At 38.4% G+C, this 23,022-nt stretch overlaps 1 protein-coding gene across 2 annotated transcripts in view; it reads right to left on the bottom strand.

Annotated features, from left to right (window-relative positions):
* LOC128237522 (cytochrome b-245 heavy chain-like) overlaps positions 1-23,022 on the bottom strand; it is a 161,678-nt gene that overhangs the window by 24,496 nt on the left and 114,160 nt on the right. For both annotated transcript variants that reach the window (XM_052953104.1, XM_052953105.1), the window contains exon 13: positions 22,724-22,843. In XM_052953104.1, coding sequence (XP_052809064.1) covers positions 22,724-22,843 — 120 coding nt within the window. The remainder of the gene's footprint in view (positions 1-22,723; positions 22,844-23,022) is intronic.

Raw genomic sequence — 23,022 nt, 5'->3', positions numbered from 1 at the left:
ATAAGTTCGTGAACGACCCCTTTTTGTCGCTTATTGTACATTTTTTTTTTCTTGAATTGTTTTTAACATCATATTTCACATGTGATTTAATAAATATGGAAATTAATTACTAACTTATTTCATATTTTAAATAGTTTATATTGATTTATTATTATACACTTGTCAACAACGCGGCGCACTTTGAAATGGCGCTGTATCTAACATAACAATGTTATATAAAGTACGTCATTTTTGTGGGAAAAGAGCGTGTGATTCAGGCGAGACTTTTACTGACGTCACTTTGACGTGTCGATCATGTATATACAAAGTTTTGACGTCATACCATAAACAACAACGGTGCGCTGACCTTTTAAAATACCCACACTAGGATTATCTTCAAGTAAATGACGTCAATGGATAACGTTGAAAAGAGGGCTGTCATTAAGCATTGCGTTAGAGTCGGAATGACGCCCACCGACACGCTCAAGTTCATGAACGAACCAGGGAAACACCGGACAATCATGTAAGCGAAGTTTAGTTTACAAGTGGCACGGAAGATTTTCAAATGGGAGAGAGGACATCAACGATGACAAACGAGCAGGAAGACCGGTAACCAGTGACTCATTGAAGCTAGCTGTTGCATCCGAGCTTTCTACCGACAGACGAAGAAGCATCAACGAACTTGCAGATATGTTTGATTTATCGCACGGCACAATGCATAAAATAATTACAAACGATCTGGGAATGAGGAAAGTCTCAGCACGATGGGTGCCGCGACTTTGGTCGGAAAATGAAATAAACATGCGCGTGGAAACGTCACAGTGCTTTCTGGCACGTCACGCCAGAGAAGGCGACCATTTCTTAAATAAAATCGTCACGTGCGATGAAACATGGCTACACTTCTATGACCCTGAAACAAAAGCTGAGTCAATGGTATGGAAACGACCCTCTTCACCGCCACCAAAGAAAGCAAAGGTCATCAAGTCAGCGAAAAAAGTGATGTTCCTCGTCTTCATGGATCACCGGGGCATACTCCTGTCACATGCCATCCCCACTGACAAGACCGTCAACGCGGGTTATTATCAGAAGGTAAACAGTATTAAAAGTCTAAAAATATTGTTTTATTAGTTGGATTTAAATATTATATTTTAAATAAATGCTTATTTACAAAAATAATAAAGTGTTTCATGTTTGTTTCTTTTATGATTAATTCCCTAATTTTATTTTAATTTGTTCACAGGTTCTGCGCCGTGATCTCGTTCATGCCATCCAGAAGAAGCGCCCGGATGTTGAGATCGGGAATCTCATCTTTCACAAAGATAACGCCCCGGCCCACCGTGCACAGGAAACACTGATGACGATTGACTTTTTAGGATTTGAGCGTCTCAATCATTCGCCGTACTCACCTGACCTCGCCCCTATGGACTTCGCGATTTTTCCAAGACTGAAGGCCGATCTTCGCGGGAGACGTTTCGAATGTCTGGCAGAGCTCCGCAGCGCAGTCCAGTCATCGTTCGCGTCCCTGTCCGAGACATGGTTTACAGAGGTGTACCAGAAATGGGTCGTCCGCCATCAGAAATGTGTCCAAGAGAGTGGAGAGTATTTTGAGAAACAGTAACGCCCATAACGTCAACGTCATGACATTGTTCCGAAGTGCGCCGCGGTATTGCAGATGGGTATTTTGTATTTTTTATTTATATTAGTAATTGTTATTGTATTCACATTTATTTTTTGTACATGTTTTGAAAATATATTTGTTATTGTGTATATTAAATTTCATTACACGCAAACGCGCATTTGTTTTTTATTAAAACGCTCGTTCACGAACTTATTGACTCCCCCTCGTAGTTATAGGTTTGTAATGCATAAATGAACAAGGGATGGTTTGTCGGCATTTATAGGTTTGTAATGCGTAAATGAGCAAGGGTTGGTTTATCAGCATTTATAGGTTTGTCATTGCATAAATAAGCAAGCGTTGGTTTGTCGGCACTTATAGGTTTGTTATGTGTAAATGAGAAAGGGTTGGTTTGTCGGGATTTATAGTTATAGGTTTGTAATGTGTACATGAGCAAGGAATGGTTTGTTGGCATTTTTAGGTTTGTAATGCTAAATGAGCAATGGATGGTTTGTCGGCATTTTTAGGTTTGTAATGCTAAATGAGCAATGGATGGTTTGTTGGCATTTTTAGGTTTGTAATGTGTAAATGAGCAAGGGATGGTTTGTTGGCACAGATAGGTTTGTCATTGCGTAAATAAGCAAGCGTTGGTTTGTCGGCACTTATAGGTTTGTAATGTGTAAATGAGCAAGGGTTGGTTTGTCAGCATTTATAGGTTTGTCATTGCGTAAATAAGCAAGCTTGGTTTGTCAGCACTTATAGGTTTGTAATGCGTTAATGAGCAAGGGTTAATTTGTCGGCACTGATAGGTTTGTAATGCTTAATGAGCAAGGGTTGGTTTGTCAACATTCATAGGTTTGTAATGTGTTAATGAGCAATGGTTGCTTTGTCGACACTGATAGGTTTGTAATGTGTAAATGAGCAAGGGTTGGTTTGTCAGCATTTATAGTTATAGGTTTGTAATGTGTAAATAAGCAAGGGTTGGTTTGTCGGCACTGGTATGTAATGCGTATATGAGCAAGGGATGGTTTGTCGGCATTTATAGTTTCTAGGTTTGTAATGTGTAAATGAGCAAGGGATAGTTTGTTGGCACAGATAGGTTTGTCATTGCGTAAATAAGCAAGCGTTGGTTTGTCGGCACTTATAGGTTTGTAATGTGTAAATGAGCAAGGGTTGGTTTGTCGGCATTTATAGGTTTGTCATTGCGTAAATGAACAAGGGATGGTTTGTCAGCATTTATAGTTATAGGTTTGTAATGTGTAAATGAGCAAGGGATGGTTTGTTGGCACAGATAGGTTTGTCATTGCGTAAATAAGCAAGCGTTGGTTTGTCGGCACTTATAGGTTTGTAATGTGTAAATGAGCAAGGGTTGGTTTGTCAGCATTTATGGTTATAGGTTTGTCATTGCGTAAATAAGCAAGCTTGGTTTGTCGGCACTGGTATGTAATGCGTATATGAGCAAGGGATGGTTTGTCGGCATTTATAGTTCTAGGTTTGTAATGTGTAAATGAGCAAGGGATAGTTTGTTGGCACAGATAGGTTTGTCATTGCGTAAATAAGCAAGCGTTGGTTTGTCGGCACTTATAGGTTTGTAATGTGTAAATGAGCAAGGGTTGGTTTGTCGGCATTTATAGGTTTGTCATTGCGTAAATGAACAAGGGATGGTTTGTCAGCATTTATAGTTATAGGTTTGTAATGTGTAAATGAGCAAGGGATGGTTTGTTGGCACAGATAGGTTTGTCATTGCGTAAATAAGCAAGCGTTGGTTTGTCGGCACTTATAGGTTTATAATGTGTAAATGAGCAAGGGTTGGTTTGTCAGCATTTATAGGTTTGTCATTGCGTAAATAAGCAAGCTTGGTTTGTCGGCACTTATAGGTTTGTAATGCGTTAATGAGCAAGGGTTGATTTGTCGGCACTGATAGGTTTGTAATACTTAATGAGCAAGGGTTGGTTTGTCAGCATTTATAGGTTTGTAATGTGTGAATGAGCAATGGTTGGTTTGTCGGCATTGATAGGTTTGTAATGTGTAAATGAGCAAGGGTTGGTTTGTCGGCATTTATAGTTATAGGTTTATAATGTGTAAATAAGCAAGGGTTGGTTTGTCGGCACTGATAGGTTTGTAATGCGTAAATGAGCAAGGGATGGTTTGTCGGCATTTATACGAGGGGGAGTCAATAAGTTCGTGAACGACCCCTTTTTGTCGCTTATTGTACATTTTTTTTTTCTTGAATTGTTTTTAACATCATATTTCACATGTGATTTAATAAATATGGAAATTAATTACTAACTTATTTCATATTTTAAATAGTTTATATTGATTTATTATTATACACTTGTCAACAACGCGGCGCACTTTGAAATGGCGCTGTATCTAACATAACAATGTTATATAAAGTACGTCATTTTTGTGGGAAAAGAGCGTGTGATTCAGGCGAGACTTTTACTGACGTCACTTTGACGTGTCGATCATGTATATACAAAGTTTTGACGTCATACCATAAACAACAACGGTGCGCTGACCTTTTAAAATACCCACACTAGGATTATCTTCAAGTAAATGACGTCAATGGATAACGTTGAAAAGAGGGCTGTCATTAAGCATTGCGTTAGAGTCGGAATGACGCCCACCGACACGCTCAAGTTCATGAACGAACCAGGGAAACACCGGACAATCATGTAAGCGAAGTTTAGTTTACAAGTGGCACGGAAGATTTTCAAATGGGAGAGAGGACATCAACGATGACAAACGAGCAGGAAGACCGGTAACCAGTGACTCATTGAAGCTAGCTGTTGCATCCGAGCTTTCTACCGACAGACGAAGAAGCATCAACGAACTTGCAGATATGTTTGATTTATCGCACGGCACAATGCATAAAATAATTACAAACGATCTGGGAATGAGGAAAGTCTCAGCACGATGGGTGCCGCGACTTTGGTCGGAAAATGAAATAAACATGCGCGTGGAAACGTCACAGTGCTTTCTGGCACGTCACGCCAGAGAAGGCGACCATTTCTTAAATAAAATCGTCACGTGCGATGAAACATGGCTACACTTCTATGACCCTGAAACAAAAGCTGAGTCAATGGTATGGAAACGACCCTCTTCACCGCCACCAAAGAAAGCAAAGGTCATCAAGTCAGCGAAAAAAGTGATGTTCCTCGTCTTCATGGATCACCGGGGCATACTCCTGTCACATGCCATCCCCACTGACAAGACCGTCAACGCGGGTTATTATCAGAAGGTAAACAGTATTAAAAGTCTAAAAATATTGTTTTATTAGTTGGATTTAAATATTATATTTTAAATAAATGCTTACTTTACAAAAATAATAAAGTGTTTCATGTTTGTTTCTTTTATGATTAATTCCCTAATTTTATTTTAATTTGTTCACAGGTTCTGCGCCGTGATCTCGTTCATGCCATCCAGAAGAAGCGCCCGGATGTTGAGATCGGGAATCTCATCTTTCACAAAGATAACGCCCCGGCCCACCGTGCACAGGAAACACTGATGACGATTGACTTTTTAGGATTTGAGCGTCTCAATCATTCGCCGTACTCACCTGACCTCGCCCCTATGGACTTCGCGATTTTTCCAAGACTGAAGGCCGATCTTCGCGGGAGACGTTTCGAATGTCTGGCAGAGCTCCGCAGCGCAGTCCAGTCATCGTTCGCGTCCCTGTCCGAGACATGGTTTACAGAGGTGTACCAGAAATGGGTCGTCCGCCATCAGAAATGTGTCCAAGAGAGTGGAGAGTATTTTGAGAAACAGTAACGCCCATAACGTCAACGTCATGACATTGTTCCGAAGTGCGCCGCGGTATTGCAGATGGGTATTTTGTATTTTTTATTTATATTAGTAATTGTTATTGTATTCACATTTATTTTTTGTACATGTTTTGAAAATATATTTGTTATTGTGTATATTAAATTTCATTACACGCAAACGCGCATTTGTTTTTTATTAAAACGCTCGTTCACGAACTTATTGACTCCCCCTCGTAGTTATAGGTTTGTAATGCATAAATGAACAAGGGATGGTTTGTCGGCATTTATAGGTTTGTAATGCGTAAATGAGCAAGGGTTGGTTTATCAGCATTTATAGGTTTGTCATTGCATAAATAAGCAAGCGTTGGTTTGTCGGCACTTATAGGTTTGTTATGTGTAAATGAGAAAGGGTTGGTTTGTCGGGATTTATAGTTATAGGTTTGTAATGTGTACATGAGCAAGGAATGGTTTGTTGGCATTTTTAGGTTTGTAATGCTAAATGAGCAATGGATGGTTTGTCGGCATTTTTAGGTTTGTAATGCTAAATGAGCAATGGATGGTTTGTTGGCATTTTTAGGTTTGTAATGTGTAAATGAGCAAGGGATGGTTTGTTGGCACAGATAGGTTTGTCATTGCGTAAATAAGCAAGCGTTGGTTTGTCGGCACTTATAGGTTTGTAATGTGTAAATGAGCAAGGGTTGGTTTGTCAGCATTTATAGGTTTGTCATTGCGTAAATAAGCAAGCTTGGTTTGTCAGCACTTATAGGTTTGTAATGCGTTAATGAGCAAGGGTTAATTTGTCGGCACTGATAGGTTTGTAATGCTTAATGAGCAAGGGTTGGTTTGTCAACATTCATAGGTTTGTAATGTGTTAATGAGCAATGGTTGCTTTGTCGACACTGATAGGTTTGTAATGTGTAAATGAGCAAGGGTTGGTTTGTCAGCATTTATAGTTATAGGTTTGTAATGTGTAAATAAGCAAGGGTTGGTTTGTCGGCACTGGTATGTAATGCGTATATGAGCAAGGGATGGTTTGTCGGCATTTATAGTTCTAGGTTTGTAATGTGTAAATGAGCAAGGGATAGTTTGTTGGCACAGATAGGTTTGTCATTGCGTAAATAAGCAAGCGTTGGTTTGTCGGCACTTATAGGTTTGTAATGTGTAAATGAGCAAGGGTTGGTTTGTCGGCATTTATAGGTTTGTCATTGCGTAAATGAACAAGGGATGGTTTGTCAGCATTTATAGTTATAGGTTTGTAATGTGTAAATGAGCAAGGGATGGTTTGTTGGCACAGATAGGTTTGTCATTGCGTAAATAAGCAAGCGTTGGTTTGTCGGCACTTATAGGTTTGTAATGTGTAAATGAGCAAGGGTTGGTTTGTCAGCATTTATGGTTATAGGTTTGTCATTGCGTAAATAAGCAAGCTTGGTTTGTCGGCACTGGTATGTAATGCGTATATGAGCAAGGGATGGTTTGTCGGCATTTATAGTTCTAGGTTTGTAATGTGTAAATGAGCAAGGGATAGTTTGTTGGCACAGATAGGTTTGTCATTGCGTAAATAAGCAAGCGTTGGTTTGTCGGCACTTATAGGTTTGTAATGTGTAAATGAGCAAGGGTTGGTTTGTCGGCATTTATAGGTTTGTCATTGCGTAAATGAACAAGGGATGGTTTGTCAGCATTTATAGTTATAGGTTTGTAATGTGTAAATGAGCAAGGGATGGTTTGTTGGCACAGATAGGTTTGTCATTGCGTAAATAAGCAAGCGTTGGTTTGTCGGCACTTATAGGTTTGTAATGTGTAAATGAGCAAGGGTTGGTTTCTCAGCATTTATAGGTTTGTCATTGCGTAAATAAGCAAGCTTGGTTTGTCGGCACTTATAGGTTTGTAATGCGTTAATGAGCAAGGGTTGATTTGTCGGCACTGATAGGTTTGTAATACTTAATGAGCAAGGGTTGGTTTGTCAGCATTTATAGGTTTGTAATGTGTGAATGAGCAATGGTTGGTTTGTCGGCATTGATAGGTTTGTAATGTGTAAATGAGCAAGGGTTGGTTTGTCGGCATTTATAGTTATAGGTTTATAATGTGTAAATAAGCAAGGGTTGGTTTGTCGGCACTGATAGGTTTGTAATGCGTAAATGAGCAAGGGATGGTTTGTCGGCATTTATACGAGGGGGAGTCAATAAGTTCGTGAACGACCCCTTTTTGTCGCTTATTGTACATTTTTTTTTTCTTGAATTGTTTTTAACATCATATTTCACATGTGATTTAATAAATATGGAAATTAATTACTAACTTATTTCATATTTTAAATAGTTTATATTGATTTATTATTATACACTTGTCAACAACGCGGCGCACTTTGAAATGGCGCTGTATCTAACATAACAATGTTATATAAAGTACGTCATTTTTGTGGGAAAAGAGCGTGTGATTCAGGCGAGACTTTTACTGACGTCACTTTGACGTGTCGATCATGTATATACAAAGTTTTGACGTCATACCATAAACAACAACGGTGCGCTGACCTTTTAAAATACCCACACTAGGATTATCTTCAAGTAAATGACGTCAATGGATAACGTTGAAAAGAGGGCTGTCATTAAGCATTGCGTTAGAGTCGGAATGACGCCCACCGACACGCTCAAGTTCATGAACGAACCAGGGAAACACCGGACAATCATGTAAGCGAAGTTTAGTTTACAAGTGGCACGGAAGATTTTCAAATGGGAGAGAGGACATCAACGATGACAAACGAGCAGGAAGACCGGTAACCAGTGACTCATTGAAGCTAGCTGTTGCATCCGAGCTTTCTACCGACAGACGAAGAAGCATCAACGAACTTGCAGATATGTTTGATTTATCGCACGGCACAATGCATAAAATAATTACAAACGATCTGGGAATGAGGAAAGTCTCAGCACGATGGGTGCCGCGACTTTGGTCGGAAAATGAAATAAACATGCGCGTGGAAACGTCACAGTGCTTTCTGGCACGTCACGCCAGAGAAGGCGACCATTTCTTAAATAAAATCGTCACGTGCGATGAAACATGGCTACACTTCTATGACCCTGAAACAAAAGCTGAGTCAATGGTATGGAAACGACCCTCTTCACCGCCACCAAAGAAAGCAAAGGTCATCAAGTCAGCGAAAAAAGTGATGTTCCTCGTCTTCATGGATCACCGGGGCATACTCCTGTCACATGCCATCCCCACTGACAAGACCGTCAACGCGGGTTATTATCAGAAGGTAAACAGTATTAAAAGTCTAAAAATATTGTTTTATTAGTTGGATTTAAATATTATATTTTAAATAAATGCTTATTTACAAAAATAATAAAGTGTTTCATGTTTGTTTCTTTTATGATTAATTCCCTAATTTTATTTTAATTTGTTCACAGGTTCTGCGCCGTGATCTCGTTCATGCCATCCAGAAGAAGCGCCCGGATGTTGAGATCGGGAATCTCATCTTTCACAAAGATAACGCCCCGGCCCACCGTGCACAGGAAACACTGATGACGATTGACTTTTTAGGATTTGAGCGTCTCAATCATTCGCCGTACTCACCTGACCTCGCCCCTATGGACTTCGCGATTTTTCCAAGACTGAAGGCCGATCTTCGCGGGAGACGTTTCGAATGTCTGGCAGAGCTCCGCAGCGCAGTCCAGTCATCGTTCGCGTCCCTGTCCGAGACATGGTTTACAGAGGTGTACCAGAAATGGGTCGTCCGCCATCAGAAATGTGTCCAAGAGAGTGGAGAGTATTTTGAGAAACAGTAACGCCCATAACGTCAACCTCATGACATTGTTCCGAAGTGCGCCGCGGTATTGCAGATGGGTATTTTGTATTTTTTATTTATATTAGTAATTGTTATTGTATTCACATTTATTTTTTGTACATGTTTTGAAAATATATTTGTTATTGTGTATATTAAATTTCATTACACGCAAACGCGCATTTGTTTTTTATTAAAACGCTCGTTCACGAACTTATTGACTCCCCCTCGTAGTTATAGGTTTGTAATGCATAAATGAACAAGGGATGGTTTGTCGGCATTTATAGGTTTGTAATGCGTAAATGAGCAAGGGTTGGTTTATCAGCATTTATAGGTTTGTCATTGCATAAATAAGCAAGCGTTGGTTTGTCGGCACTTATAGGTTTGTTATGTGTAAATGAGAAAGGGTTGGTTTGTCGGGATTTATAGTTATAGGTTTGTAATGTGTACATGAGCAAGGAATGGTTTGTTGGCATTTTTAGGTTTGTAATGCTAAATGAGCAATGGATGGTTTGTCGGCATTTTTAGGTTTGTAATGCTAAATGAGCAATGGATGGTTTGTTGGCATTTTTAGGTTTGTAATGTGTAAATGAGCAAGGGATGGTTTGTTGGCACAGATAGGTTTGTCATTGCGTAAATAAGCAAGCGTTGGTTTGTCGGCACTTATAGGTTTGTAATGTGTAAATGAGCAAGGGTTGGTTTGTCAGCATTTATAGGTTTGTCATTGCGTAAATAAGCAAGCTTGGTTTGTCAGCACTTATAGGTTTGTAATGCGTTAATGAGCAAGGGTTAATTTGTCGGCACTGATAGGTTTGTAATGCTTAATGAGCAAGGGTTGGTTTGTCAACATTCATAGGTTTGTAATGTGTTAATGAGCAATGGTTGCTTTGTCGACACTGATAGGTTTGTAATGTGTAAATGAGCAAGGGTTGGTTTGTCAGCATTTATAGTTATAGGTTTGTAATGTGTAAATAAGCAAGGGTTGGTTTGTCGGCACTGGTATGTAATGCGTATATGAGCAAGGGATGGTTTGTCGGCATTTATAGTTCTAGGTTTGTAATGTGTAAATGAGCAAGGGATAGTTTGTTGGCACAGATAGGTTTGTCATTGCGTAAATAAGCAAGCGTTGGTTTGTCGGCACTTATAGGTTTGTAATGTGTAAATGAGCAAGGGTTGGTTTGTCGGCATTTATAGGTTTGTCATTGCGTAAATGAACAAGGGATGGTTTGTCAGCATTTATAGTTATAGGTTTGTAATGTGTAAATGAGCAAGGGATGGTTTGTTGGCACAGATAGGTTTGTCATTGCGTAAATAAGCAAGCGTTGGTTTGTCGGCACTTATAGGTTTGTAATGTGTAAATGAGCAAGGGTTGGTTTGTCAGCATTTATGGTTATAGGTTTGTCATTGCGTAAATAAGCAAGCTTGGTTTGTCGGCACTGGTATGTAATGCGTATATGAGCAAGGGATGGTTTGTCGGCATTTATAGTTCTAGGTTTGTAATGTGTAAATGAGCAAGGGATAGTTTGTTGGCACAGATAGGTTTGTCATTGCGTAAATAAGCAAGCGTTGGTTTGTCGGCACTTATAGGTTTGTAATGTGTAAATGAGCAAGGGTTGGTTTGTCGGCATTTATAGGTTTGTCATTGCGTAAATGAACAAGGGATGGTTTGTCAGCATTTATAGTTATAGGTTTGTAATGTGTAAATGAGCAAGGGATGGTTTGTTGGCACAGATAGGTTTGTCATTGCGTAAATAAGCAAGCGTTGGTTTGTCGGCACTTATAGGTTTGTAATGTGTAAATGAGCAAGGGTTGGTTTCTCAGCATTTATAGGTTTGTCATTGCGTAAATAAGCAAGCTTGGTTTGTCGGCACTTATAGGTTTGTAATGCGTTAATGAGCAAGGGTTGATTTGTCGGCACTGATAGGTTTGTAATACTTAATGAGCAAGGGTTGGTTTGTCAGCATTTATAGGTTTGTAATGTGTGAATGAGCAATGGTTGGTTTGTCGGCATTGATAGGTTTGTAATGTGTAAATGAGCAAGGGTTGGTTTGTCGGCATTTATAGTTATAGGTTTATAATGTGTAAATAAGCAAGGGTTGGTTTGTCGGCACTGATAGGTTTGTAATGCGTAAATGAGCAAGGGATGGTTTGTCGGCATTTATACGAGGGGGAGTCAATAAGTTCGTGAACGACCCCTTTTTGTCGCTTATTGTACATTTTTTTTTTCTTGAATTGTTTTTAACATCATATTTCACATGTGATTTAATAAATATGGAAATTAATTACTAACTTATTTCATATTTTAAATAGTTTATATTGATTTATTATTATACACTTGTCAACAACGCGGCGCACTTTGAAATGGCGCTGTATCTAACATAACAATGTTATATAAAGTACGTCATTTTTGTGGGAAAAGAGCGTGTGATTCAGGCGAGACTTTTACTGACGTCACTTTGACGTGTCGATCATGTATATACAAAGTTTTGACGTCATACCATAAACAACAACGGTGCGCTGACCTTTTAAAATACCCACACTAGGATTATCTTCAAGTAAATGACGTCAATGGATAACGTTGAAAAGAGGGCTGTCATTAAGCATTGCGTTAGAGTCGGAATGACGCCCACCGACACGCTCAAGTTCATGAACGAACCAGGGAAACACCGGACAATCATGTAAGCGAAGTTTAGTTTACAAGTGGCACGGAAGATTTTCAAATGGGAGCGAGGACATCAACGATGACAAACGAGCAGGAAGACCGGTAACCAGTGACTCATTGAAGCTAGCTGTTGCATCCGAGCTTTCTACCGACAGACGAAGAAGCATCAACGAACTTGCAGATATGTTTGATTTATCGCACGGCACAATGCATAAAATAATTACAAACGATCTGGGAATGAGGAAAGTCTCAGCACGATGGGTGCCGCGACTTTGGTCGGAAAATGAAATAAACATGCGCGTGGAAACGTCACAGTGCTTTCTGGCACGTCACGCCAGAGAAGGCGACCATTTCTTAAATAAAATCGTCACGTGCGATGAAACATGGCTACACTTCTATGACCCTGAAACAAAAGCTGAGTCAATGGTATGGAAACGACCCTCTTCACCGCCACCAAAGAAAGCAAAGGTCATCAAGTCAGCGAAAAAAGTGATGTTCCTCGTCTTCATGGATCACCGGGGCATACTCCTGTCACATGCCATCCCCACTGACAAGACCGTCAACGCGGGTTATTATCAGAAGGTAAACAGTATTAAAAGTCTAAAAATATTGTTTTATTAGTTGGATTTAAATATTATATTTTAAATAAATGCTTATTTACAAAAATAATAAAGTGTTTCATGTTTGTTTCTTTTATGATTAATTCCCTAATTTTATTTTAATTTGTTCACAGGTTCTGCGCCGTGATCTCGTTCATGCCATCCAGAAGAAGCGCCCGGATGTTGAGATCGGGAATCTCATCTTTCACAAAGATAACGCCCCGGCCCACCGTGCACAGGAAACACTGATGACGATTGACTTTTTAGGATTTGAGCGTCTCAATCATTCGCCGTACTCACCTGACCTCGCCCCTATGGACTTCGCGATTTTTCCAAGACTGAAGGCCGATCTTCGCGGGAGACGTTTCGAATGTCTGGCAGAGCTCCGCAGCGCAGTCCAGTCATCGTTCGCGTCCCTGTCCGAGACATGGTTTACAGAGGTGTACCAGAAATGGGTCGTCCGCCATCAGAAATGTGTCCAAGAGAGTGGAGAGTATTTTGAGAAACAGTAACGCCCATAACGTCAACCTCATGACATTGTTCCGAAGTGCGCCGCGGTATTGCAGATGGGTATTTTGTATTTTTTATTTATATTAGTAATTGTTATTGTATTCACATTTATTTTTTGTACATGTTTTGAAAATATATTTGTTATTGTGTATATTAAATTTCATTACACGCAAACGCGCATTTGTTTTTTATTAAAACGCTCGTTCACGAACTTATTGACTCCCCCTCGTAGTTATAGGTTTGTAATGCATAAATGAACAAGGGATGGTTTGTCGGCATTTATAGGTTTGTAATGCGTAAATGAGCAAGGGTTGGTTTATCAGCATTTATAGGTTTGTCATTGCATAAATAAGCAAGCGTTGGTTTGTCGGCACTTATAGGTTTGTTATGTGTAAATGAGAAAGGGTTGGTTTGTCGGGATTTATAGTTATAGGTTTGTAATGTGTACATGAGCAAGGAATGGTTTGTTGGCATTTTTAGGTTTGTAATGCTAAATGAGCAATGGATGGTTTGTCGGCATTTTTAGGTTTGTAATGCTAAATGAGCAATGGATGGTTTGTTGGCATTTTTAGGTTTGTAATGTGTAAATGAGCAAGGGATGGTTTGTTGGCACAGATAGGTTTGTCATTGCGTAAATAAGCAAGCGTTGGTTTGTCGGCACTTATAGGTTTGTAATGTGTAAATGAGCAAGGGTTGGTTTCTCAGCATTTATAGGTTTGTCATTGCGTAAATAAGCAAGCTTGGTTTGTCAGCACTTATAGGTTTGTAATGCGTTAATGAGCAAGGGTTAATTTGTCGGCACTGATAGGTTTGTAATGCTTAATGAGCAAGGGTTGGTTTGTCAACATTCATAGGTTTGTAATGTGTTAATGAGCAATGGTTGCTTTGTCGACACTGATAGGTTTGTAATGTGTAAATGAGCAAGGGTTGGTTTGTCAGCATTTATAGTTATAGGTTTGTAATGTGTAAATAAGCAAGGGTTGGTTTGTCGGCACTGGTATGTAATGCGTATATGAGCAAGGGATGGTTTGTCGGCATTTATAGTTCTAGGTTTGTAATGTGTAAATGAGCAAGGGATAGTTTGTTGGCACAGATAGGTTTGTCATTGCGTAAATAAGCAAGCGTTGGTTTGTCGGCACTTATAGGTTTGTAATGTGTAAATGAGCAAGGGTTGGTTTGTCGGCATTTATAGGTTTGTCATTGCGTAAATGAACAAGGGATGGTTTGTCAGCATTTATAGTTATAGGTTTGTAATGTGTAAATGAGCAAGGGATGGTTTGTTGGCACAGATAGGTTTGTCATTGCGTAAATAAGCAAGCGTTGGTTTGTCGGCACTTATAGGTTTGTAATGTGTAAATGAGCAAGGGTTGGTTTGTCAGCATTTATGGTTATAGGTTTGTCATTGCGTAAATAAGCAAGCTTGGTTTGTCGGCACTGGTATGTAATGCGTATATGAGCAAGGGATGGTTTGTCGGCATTTATAGTTCTAGGTTTGTAATGTGTAAATGAGCAAGGGATAGTTTGTTGGCACAGATAGGTTTGTCATTGCGTAAATAAGCAAGCGTTGGTTTGTCGGCACTTATAGGTTTGTAATGTGTAAATGAGCAAGGGTTGGTTTGTCGGCATTTATAGGTTTGTCATTGCGTAAATGAACAAGGGATGGTTTGTCAGCATTTATAGTTATAGGTTTGTAATGTGTAAATGAGCAAGGGATGGTTTGTTGGCACAGATAGGTTTGTCATTGCGTAAATAAGCAAGCGTTGGTTTGTCGGCACTTATAGGTTTGTAATGTGTAAATGAGCAAGGGTTGGTTTCTCAGCATTTATAGGTTTGTCATTGCGTAAATAAGCAAGGGATGGTTTGTCGGCATTTATAGGTTTGTAATGTGTAAATGAGCAAGGGATGGTTTGTTGGCACAGATAGGTTTGTCATTGCGTAAATAAGCAAGCGTTGGTTTGTCGGCACTTATAGGTTTGTAATGTGTAAATGAGCAAGGGTTGGTTTGTCGGCATTTATAGGTTTGTCATTGCGTAAATGAACAAGGGATGGTTTGTCAGCATTTATAGTTATAGGTTTGTAATGTGTAAATGAGCAAGGGTTGGTTTGTTGGCACAGATAGGTTTGTCATTGCGTAAATAAGCAAGCTTGGTTTGTCGGCACTTATAGGTTTGTAATGCGTTAATGAGCAAGGGTTGATTTGTCGGCACTGATAGGTTTGTAATACTTAATGAGCAAGGGTTGGTTTGTCAGCATTTATAGGTTTGTAATGTGTGAATGAGCAATGGTTGGTTTGTCGGCATTTATAGGTTTGTAATGTGTAAATGAGCAAGGGTTGGTTTGTCGGCATTTATAGTTATAGGTTTATAATGTGTAAATAAGCAAGGGTTGGTTTGTCGGCACTGATAGGTTTGTAATGCGTAAATGAGCAAGGGATGGTTTGTCGGCATTTATACGAGGGGGAGTCAATAAGTTCGTGAACGACCCCTTTTTGTCGCTTATTGTACATTTTTTTTTTCTTGAATTGTTTTTAACATCATATTTCACATGTGATTTAATAAATATGGAAATTAATTACTAACTTATTTCATATTTTAAATAGTTTATATTGATTTATTATTATACACTTGTCAACAACGCGGCGCACTTTGAAATGGCGCTGTATCTAACATAACAATGTTATATAAAGTACGTCATTTTTGTGGGAAAAGAGCGTGTGATTCAGGCGAGACTTTTACTGACGTCACTTTGACGTGTCGATCATGTATATACAAAGTTTTGACGTCATACCATAAACAACAACGGTGCGCTGACCTTTTAAAATACCCACACTAGGATTATCTTCAAGTAAATGACGTCAATGGATAACGTTGAAAAGAGGGCTGTCATTAAGCATTGCGTTAGAGTCGGAATGACGCCCACCGACACGCTCAAGTTCATGAACGAACCAGGGAAACACCGGACAATCATGTAAGCGAAGTTTAGTTTACAAGTGGCACGGAAGATTTTCAAATGGGAGAGAGGACATCAACGATGACAAACGAGCAGGAAGACCGGTAACCAGTGACTCATTGAAGCTAGCTGTTGCATCCGAGCTTTCTACCGACAGACGAAGAAGCATCAACGAACTTGCAGATATGTTTGATTTATCGCACGGCACAATGCATAAAATAATTACAAACGATCTGGGAATGAGGAAAGTCTCAGCACGATGGGTGCCGCGACTTTGGTCGGAAAATGAAATAAACATGCGCGTGGAAACGTCACAGTGCTTTCTGGCACGTCACGCCAGAGAAGGCGACCATTTCTTAAATAAAATCGTCACGTGCGATGAAACATGGCTACACTTCTATGACCCTGAAACAAAAGCTGAGTCAATGGTATGGAAACGACCCTCTTCACCGCCACCAAAGAAAGCAAAGGTCATCAAGTCAGCGAAAAAAGTGATGTTCCTCGTCTTCATGGATCACCGGGGCATACTCCTGTCACATGCCATCCCCACTGACAAGACCGTCAACGCGGGTTATTATCAGAAGGTAAACAGTATTAAAAGTCTAAAAATATTGTTTTATTAGTTGGATTTAAATATTATATTTTAAATAAATGCTTATTTACAAAAATAATAAAGTGTTTCATGTTTGTTTCTTTTATGATTAATTCCCTAATTTTATTTTAATTTGTTCACAGGTTCTGCGCCGTGATCTCGTTCATGCCATCCAGAAGAAGCGCCCGGATGTTGAGATCGGGAATCTCATCTTTCACAAAGATAACGCCCCGGCCCACCGTGCACAGGAAACACTGATGACGATTGACTTTTTAGGATTTGAGCGTCTCAATCATTCGCCGTACTCACCTGACCTCGCCCCTATGGACTTCGCGATTTTTCCAAGACTGAAGGCCGATCTTCGCGGGAGACGTTTCGAATGTCTGGCAGAGCTCCGCAGCGCAGTCCAGTCATCGTTCGCGTCCCTGTCCGAGACATGGTTTACAGAGGTGTACCAGAAATGGGTCGTCCGCCATCAGAAATGTGTCCAAGAGAGTGGAGAGTATTTTGAGAAACAGTAACGCCCATAACGTCAACCTCATGACATTGTTCCGAAGTGCGCCGCGGTATTGCAGATGGGTATTTTGTATTTTTTATTTATATTAGTAATTGTTATTGTATTCACATTTATTTTTTGTACATGTTTTGAAAATATATTTGTTATTGTGTATATTAAATTTCATTACACGCAAACGCGCATTTGTTTTTTATTAAAACGCTCGTTCACGAACTTATTGACTCCCCCTCGTAGTTATAGGTTTGTAATGCATAAATGAACAAGGGATGGTTTGTCGGCATTTATAGGTTTGTAATGTGTAAATGAGCAAGGAATGGTTTGTTAGCACAGATAGGTTTGTCATTGCGTAAATAAGCAAGCATTGGTTTGTCGGCACTTATAGGTTTGTAATGCCAAAATGAGCAAGGGTTGGTTTGTCAGCATTTATAGGTTTGTCATTGTGTAAATAAGCAAGCGTTGGTTTGTCGGCACTTATAGGTTTGTAATGTGTAAATGAGCAATGGATGGTTTGTCGGCATTTATAAGTTTGTAATGTGTACATGAGCAAGGAATGGTTTGTTGGCACAGATAGGTTTGTCATTATGTAAATTAGCAAGCGTTGGTTTGTCGGCACTTATAGGTTTGTAATGCGTAAATGAGCAAGGGTTTGTTTGTCAGCATTCAAAGGTTTGCCATTGCTTAAATAAGCAAGCGTTGGTTTGTCGGCATTTATAGGTTTGTCATTGCGTAAATAAGCAAGCGTTGGTTTGTCGGCACTTATAGGTTTGTAATGTGTAAATGACTATGGGATGGTTTGTTGGCATTTATAGGTTTGTAATGTGTAAATGAGCAATGGATGGTTTGTCAGCATTTAAAGATTTGTAATGTCCAAATGAGCAAGGGTTGGTTTGACGGCATTTATAGGTTTATCATCGCGTAAATAAGTAAGCGTTGGTTTGTCGGCATTTATAGGTTTGTAATGTGTAAATGAGCAATAGATGGTTTGTTGGCATTTATAGGTTTGTAATGTCCAAATGAGCAAGGGATGGTTTGTTGGCTCAGATAGGTTTGTCATTGCGTAAATAAGCAAGGGTTGGTTTGACGGCATTTATAGGTTTGTCATTGCATAAATAAGCAAGCGTTGGTTTGTCGGCACTTTTAGGTTTGTAATGCGTAAATGAGCAAGGGTTGGTTTGTTGTCCTTTTTAGGTTTGTAATGTGTAAATGAGCAAGGGTTGGTTTGTCGGCACTTATTGGTTTGAAATGTGTAAATGAGCAAGGGTTGGTTTGTCGGCACTTATTGGTTTGAAATGTGTAAATAAGCAAGGGTTGGTTTGTCGGCATTTATAGGTTTGTAATGCGTAAATGAGCAAGGGTTGGTTTGTCGGCATTTATAGGTTTGTCATTGCGTTAATGAGCAAGGGTTGGGTTGTCGGCACTGATAGGTTTGTAATGTGCAGGCCGTCAACCAAGTTTTAATGAAAAAATAGGAAAAAATATAGGAAGGTTTTGGACTTTTCTGGGCAAAATATAGGAATTTTAGGGTTGAAAAATCGACATTAAGAGGTATTTAAGTGGACATTTACTTACTTGTTTATTGGCTATAATCATAAAATTGGTGTTTCACTTAACCCACATTCCTTAAAGGGACTGTACACCAGATTGAGACCAAAATAGCATTTTTCTGTAACGAATCTTAGGACAAATATTTAAAAAAAAAAATTTTACTCTTTGATATCATAATTGTAAAAAAATACCAAAATGTAAAAAAAAATCTAGCCGGAGACCGGGTCCTTTTTAATGGAAAAATAAAAAAAAACTGTGGAAAAATAAATTGATTGTAAACTATGTGGTACTTCAGTTAATAAGTTTCAATGCATTGTACACATGTTTTTTTTCGCTATTTCATCATACGGAGTACAGCTCCTTTAAACCTCTCCATAAAGGCAGACTATGCTGCAGCAACATGACTGTGGTCATCAAAGTGGACACCTTTCAGATTTGATGTTAGGCATACTCTTCATCAAAGGTGTCCAGATGGATAACCAAGGGTGTTAAACAGCAATTCTGAATGATGGTGATGGTTTGGAGGATAAAGACAGTCTTAAACTGTAAATAAACAATATCTAAAGGCAGTATCAATTCTTTGAATGATTTGAAACATATCCCAGCACCACTTTTTTAAGAAAAATATAGGAACAAAATCCAAAATATAGGGAAATATAGGAAATATAGGTTTTGAAAAATATACGAAATTTCTCAAAACTATAGGAAAATATAGGAATATAGGAATTGGTTGACGGCCTGAATGTGTAAATGAGCAAGGTTTGGTTTCTCGGCATTTATAGGTTTGTAATGTGTAAATGAGCAAGGGTTGGTTTCTCGGCATTTATAGGTTTGTAATGTGTAAATGAGCAAGGGTTGGTTTCTCGGCATTTATAGGTTTGTAATGTGTAAATGAGCAAGGGTTGGGTTTTCGGCACTTAGGCCATACCAAATTGATATTTTGTTCCGCGGATTTACCGCTCCTATTTTTTTGAAAATGTAAAATACAAAAAACAAAAATTTGTGCGCCCCCACCTCCATTTCGATCGCCAAGCAGATTTTTTCAGGTAATAATTTATTAAAAGACTAAAAATAATCAAGTATAATTTTTCTAGGCTAGTTTTCGTGTTTTTGTAAAGGGAAGTTACCGATGCGTAGTGTGAAAGAAGGAAAGAGGAGCGAGCGAGTGAAAAAAAAGAAAAAAGTTTTTTTTTTAAATTTAAGGCAATTCAGAGGCGAGTGCAAAGCGAAAAATAAAAATAAAAATTCTTTCCAAATGCATCATACAATTATGTCAAGAAATGCTTTTTAATTGCAAACATAGGTTCTCAGTTATAAATGAAAAGGTTTTGATTGTATCACATGAAAATATTTAACAAATGGCAATGAGATCCAGTGCTTTACTATTAACTTTAATTTAAACGTGGATAAATTGTAGACAACATTCATATTGAAAATAGTCGGGAATGGGCCTCACATAGGTATTCGGGGTTGCGGGGCCATTTTGCAGGGATTTTACCAGCAGTGTGTCCCTGCAGGTCGGGTATTTTACCCGGCTTTGAGAGACCGGAAGTCAAAGTCCCCGCTATTCCGGACTAGGGGGGGGGGAGGGGGCATATACAATTGACTGGTGCATAAAAACATCTAAATAACCAAAAAAAGTACTCTGAAAAATACCCTTGTTCTTTTTGTTTTAATAAGCACATGTCATTGCATTTCCTGTGATAATAAAAACAAAATTTAGTCTATGTTATATGGAGTCTGATGTTTGATGATGCCTGTGTAAGTGATCATTTTTTACAAATCCAAAATCAATCCTAAGTTATGTCTAAATACAGTTTCATATAATGTTAAACTGATTCAGGTAGATTTATATAAGTCGTTCAAACTTTTTACATAAAGCAGGGTTATTTATTATTATGAATGATCATCATATTAAAGTACGTTTTAGTTATATAAAAAATTAGATTTAACCATATAATGTTTGTACTAAACACGGATGAATAAATAGTATGTATTCCGACATTTTCCCAATGTCCATTAGAGGTTCAGTTCAAGATGGCATGAAAATGGGTTTAAGGTCAATTATTTTGAACAATCTTTCTTATTTATATTGAATATAAGGAAAAATATATTTTTCGATCTTCACTCGCTTCGGTTTTTATGAAAACTGACAAATTTTATTTATTTTTTTCACTCGCTAGCTCCTATTTTTTTTGGCAAAAATCTGAGGAACTAAACATTAATTTGGTGTGGCCTTATAGGTTTGTAATGTGTAAATGAGCAAGGGTTGGTTGTTGGCACTGATAGGTTTGTCATTGCGTAAATAAGCAGGCTTTGGTTGTCGGCACAGCTGATAGGTTAGTCATTGTGTTCATAACGTTGCAATTTTAGATTTACCTATTATATGATTGTCTTAATTAAGTTACAAGTAAAAGACTAGTTTTAAAACTGTTAAAGTATTGTTTTAGATGCTGTATTTGAAGGTTAATCTTTGTTTACTAATTTCTTCAGGTACCTTCTATATCAATTGATCATAACAGTAAAACCTGAGATTTCGGGGTACATTGCATAACTGTAACTGTATCCAGCAATTGTTTAGTAATTTGTTACATCTGTATGGAACAAACTGAAAACCAGAGGCTATATAATAATGTCTCTTGACTGACCTGAAACTTCAGGTACCTTCAGGTTCATCTCGGGTTAATCTTACATTTCCTGTTAATTATATAATACTTTAGTATATATAGTTGGGGTTCTTAAAAAGACGGGAGTGGAATTTAGGTTAAGACTGAGTAGTTCGCACCAGTATATCCTGTTGAAAGTTACATCTCATTATCATTGACTGTTTGTGTTTGCATTTAAAATACTATACTTATTCATATCTTACATTTTATTATACATTGTATTCTGGACTTTGTAAAAATGTGTGACTGTGCAGAGTGACTGTAAATAAAAACTAGTATTAGAAGTAACAGGTTTTGCTTATTTTATTACTAAATAAGTTTCCAAGTTATCTTTAATGGTGGCAGCGAATTAGTAATAAGATGTTTAAGGGCAGAAGAGATTCTACCAACTACTAGCTAAATCAGGTGAAAAGAAGATCTGGTAACAATAAGCAAGCGTTAGTTTGTTGGCACTGATAGGTTTGTCATTGTGTAAATAAGCAAGGGTTGGTTTGTCGGCACAGCTGATAGGTTAGTCATTGTGTAAATAAGCAAGCGTTGGTTTGTTGGCACAGATAGGTTACTCATTGTGTAAATAAGCAAGGGTTGGTTTGAGGGCATTTATAGGTTTGTCATTGTGTAAATAAGCAAGGGTTGGTTTGTCGGCACTGATAGGTTTGTCATTGTGTAAATAAGCAAGGGTTGGTTTGTTGGCACAGATAGGTTACTCATTGTGTAAATAAGCAAGGGTGGGTATGTCGGCACTGATAGGTTTGTCATTGTGTAAATAAGCAAGGGTTGGTTTGTCGGCACTGATAGGTTTGTCATTGTGTAAATAAGCAAGGGTTGGTTTGTCGGCACTGATAGGTTTGTCATTGCGTAAATAAGCAAGGGTTAGTTTGTCGGCACTGATAGGTTAGTCATTGTGTTAATAAGCAAGCTTTGGTTGTCGGCACTGATAGATTTGTCATTGTGTAAATAAGCAAGCGTTGGTTTGTTGGCAAAGATAGGTTACTCATTGTGTAAATGAGCGAGGGTTGGTTTGTCAGCACCGATAGGTTTGTCATTGTGTAAAAAAGCAAAGGTTGGTTTGTCGGCATTTATAGTTATAGGTTTGTAATAAGTAAATGAGCAAGGGTTGGTTTGTTGGCACAGATAGGTTATTCATTGTGTAAATAAGCAAGCTGTTTGTTGGCACATAAAGGTTACTCATTGTGTAAATAAGCAAGCTGTTTGTTGGCACATAAAGGTTACTCATTGTGTAAATAAGCAAGCTTTGGTTTGTTGGCACAGATAGTTTTCTTATTGTGTAAATAAGAGAGGGTTGGTTTTTTAGCACTGATAGGTTTGTAATTGTGTAAATAAGCAAGCATTGGTTTCTCGGCACTTATAGGTTTGTAATGCGTAAATGAGCAATGGTTTGTTTGTGGGCACAGACACCTTTACCTCACAATTTTATCACTTCTGTTCCTACGTGTGTGTTTAGAAAAGCAATCTTCTCATTTTCATTAGATTGTTGATTATTTTGCATCAATCTGCTTTAGGAATTAATTTTGTATGAAAATACCCACCATGTATGTTTGAGGACTGAAGCAAATGGAGTGACTCCAATCCCCGCAGCAACAAAAATGTCCACCTCATATGTAAAAATGTCCTCAGTAGCTGTTCCAAATGGTCCATCAACTGCTACTCTGCAGTAAGACATTCACAATTTGTTAGGTATAATTTTAAAGTGGAACAGAAAAAAAATATATGGCAATCTTATAATTATACAAGTCATACACTGCATTGATCATTAGTGTTGTCTCATAAGATATAGAATTACCAATACATTAAAGATCATTTTAATTTAAAATACCTTCTATTTAGC

Source organism: Mya arenaria, chromosome 6 (genome assembly GCF_026914265.1).
Source record: "Mya arenaria isolate MELC-2E11 chromosome 6, ASM2691426v1".
Taxonomy (NCBI): domain Eukaryota; kingdom Metazoa; phylum Mollusca; class Bivalvia; order Myida; family Myidae; genus Mya; species Mya arenaria.
This window is presented reverse-complemented; position numbering and strand designations above follow the sequence as displayed.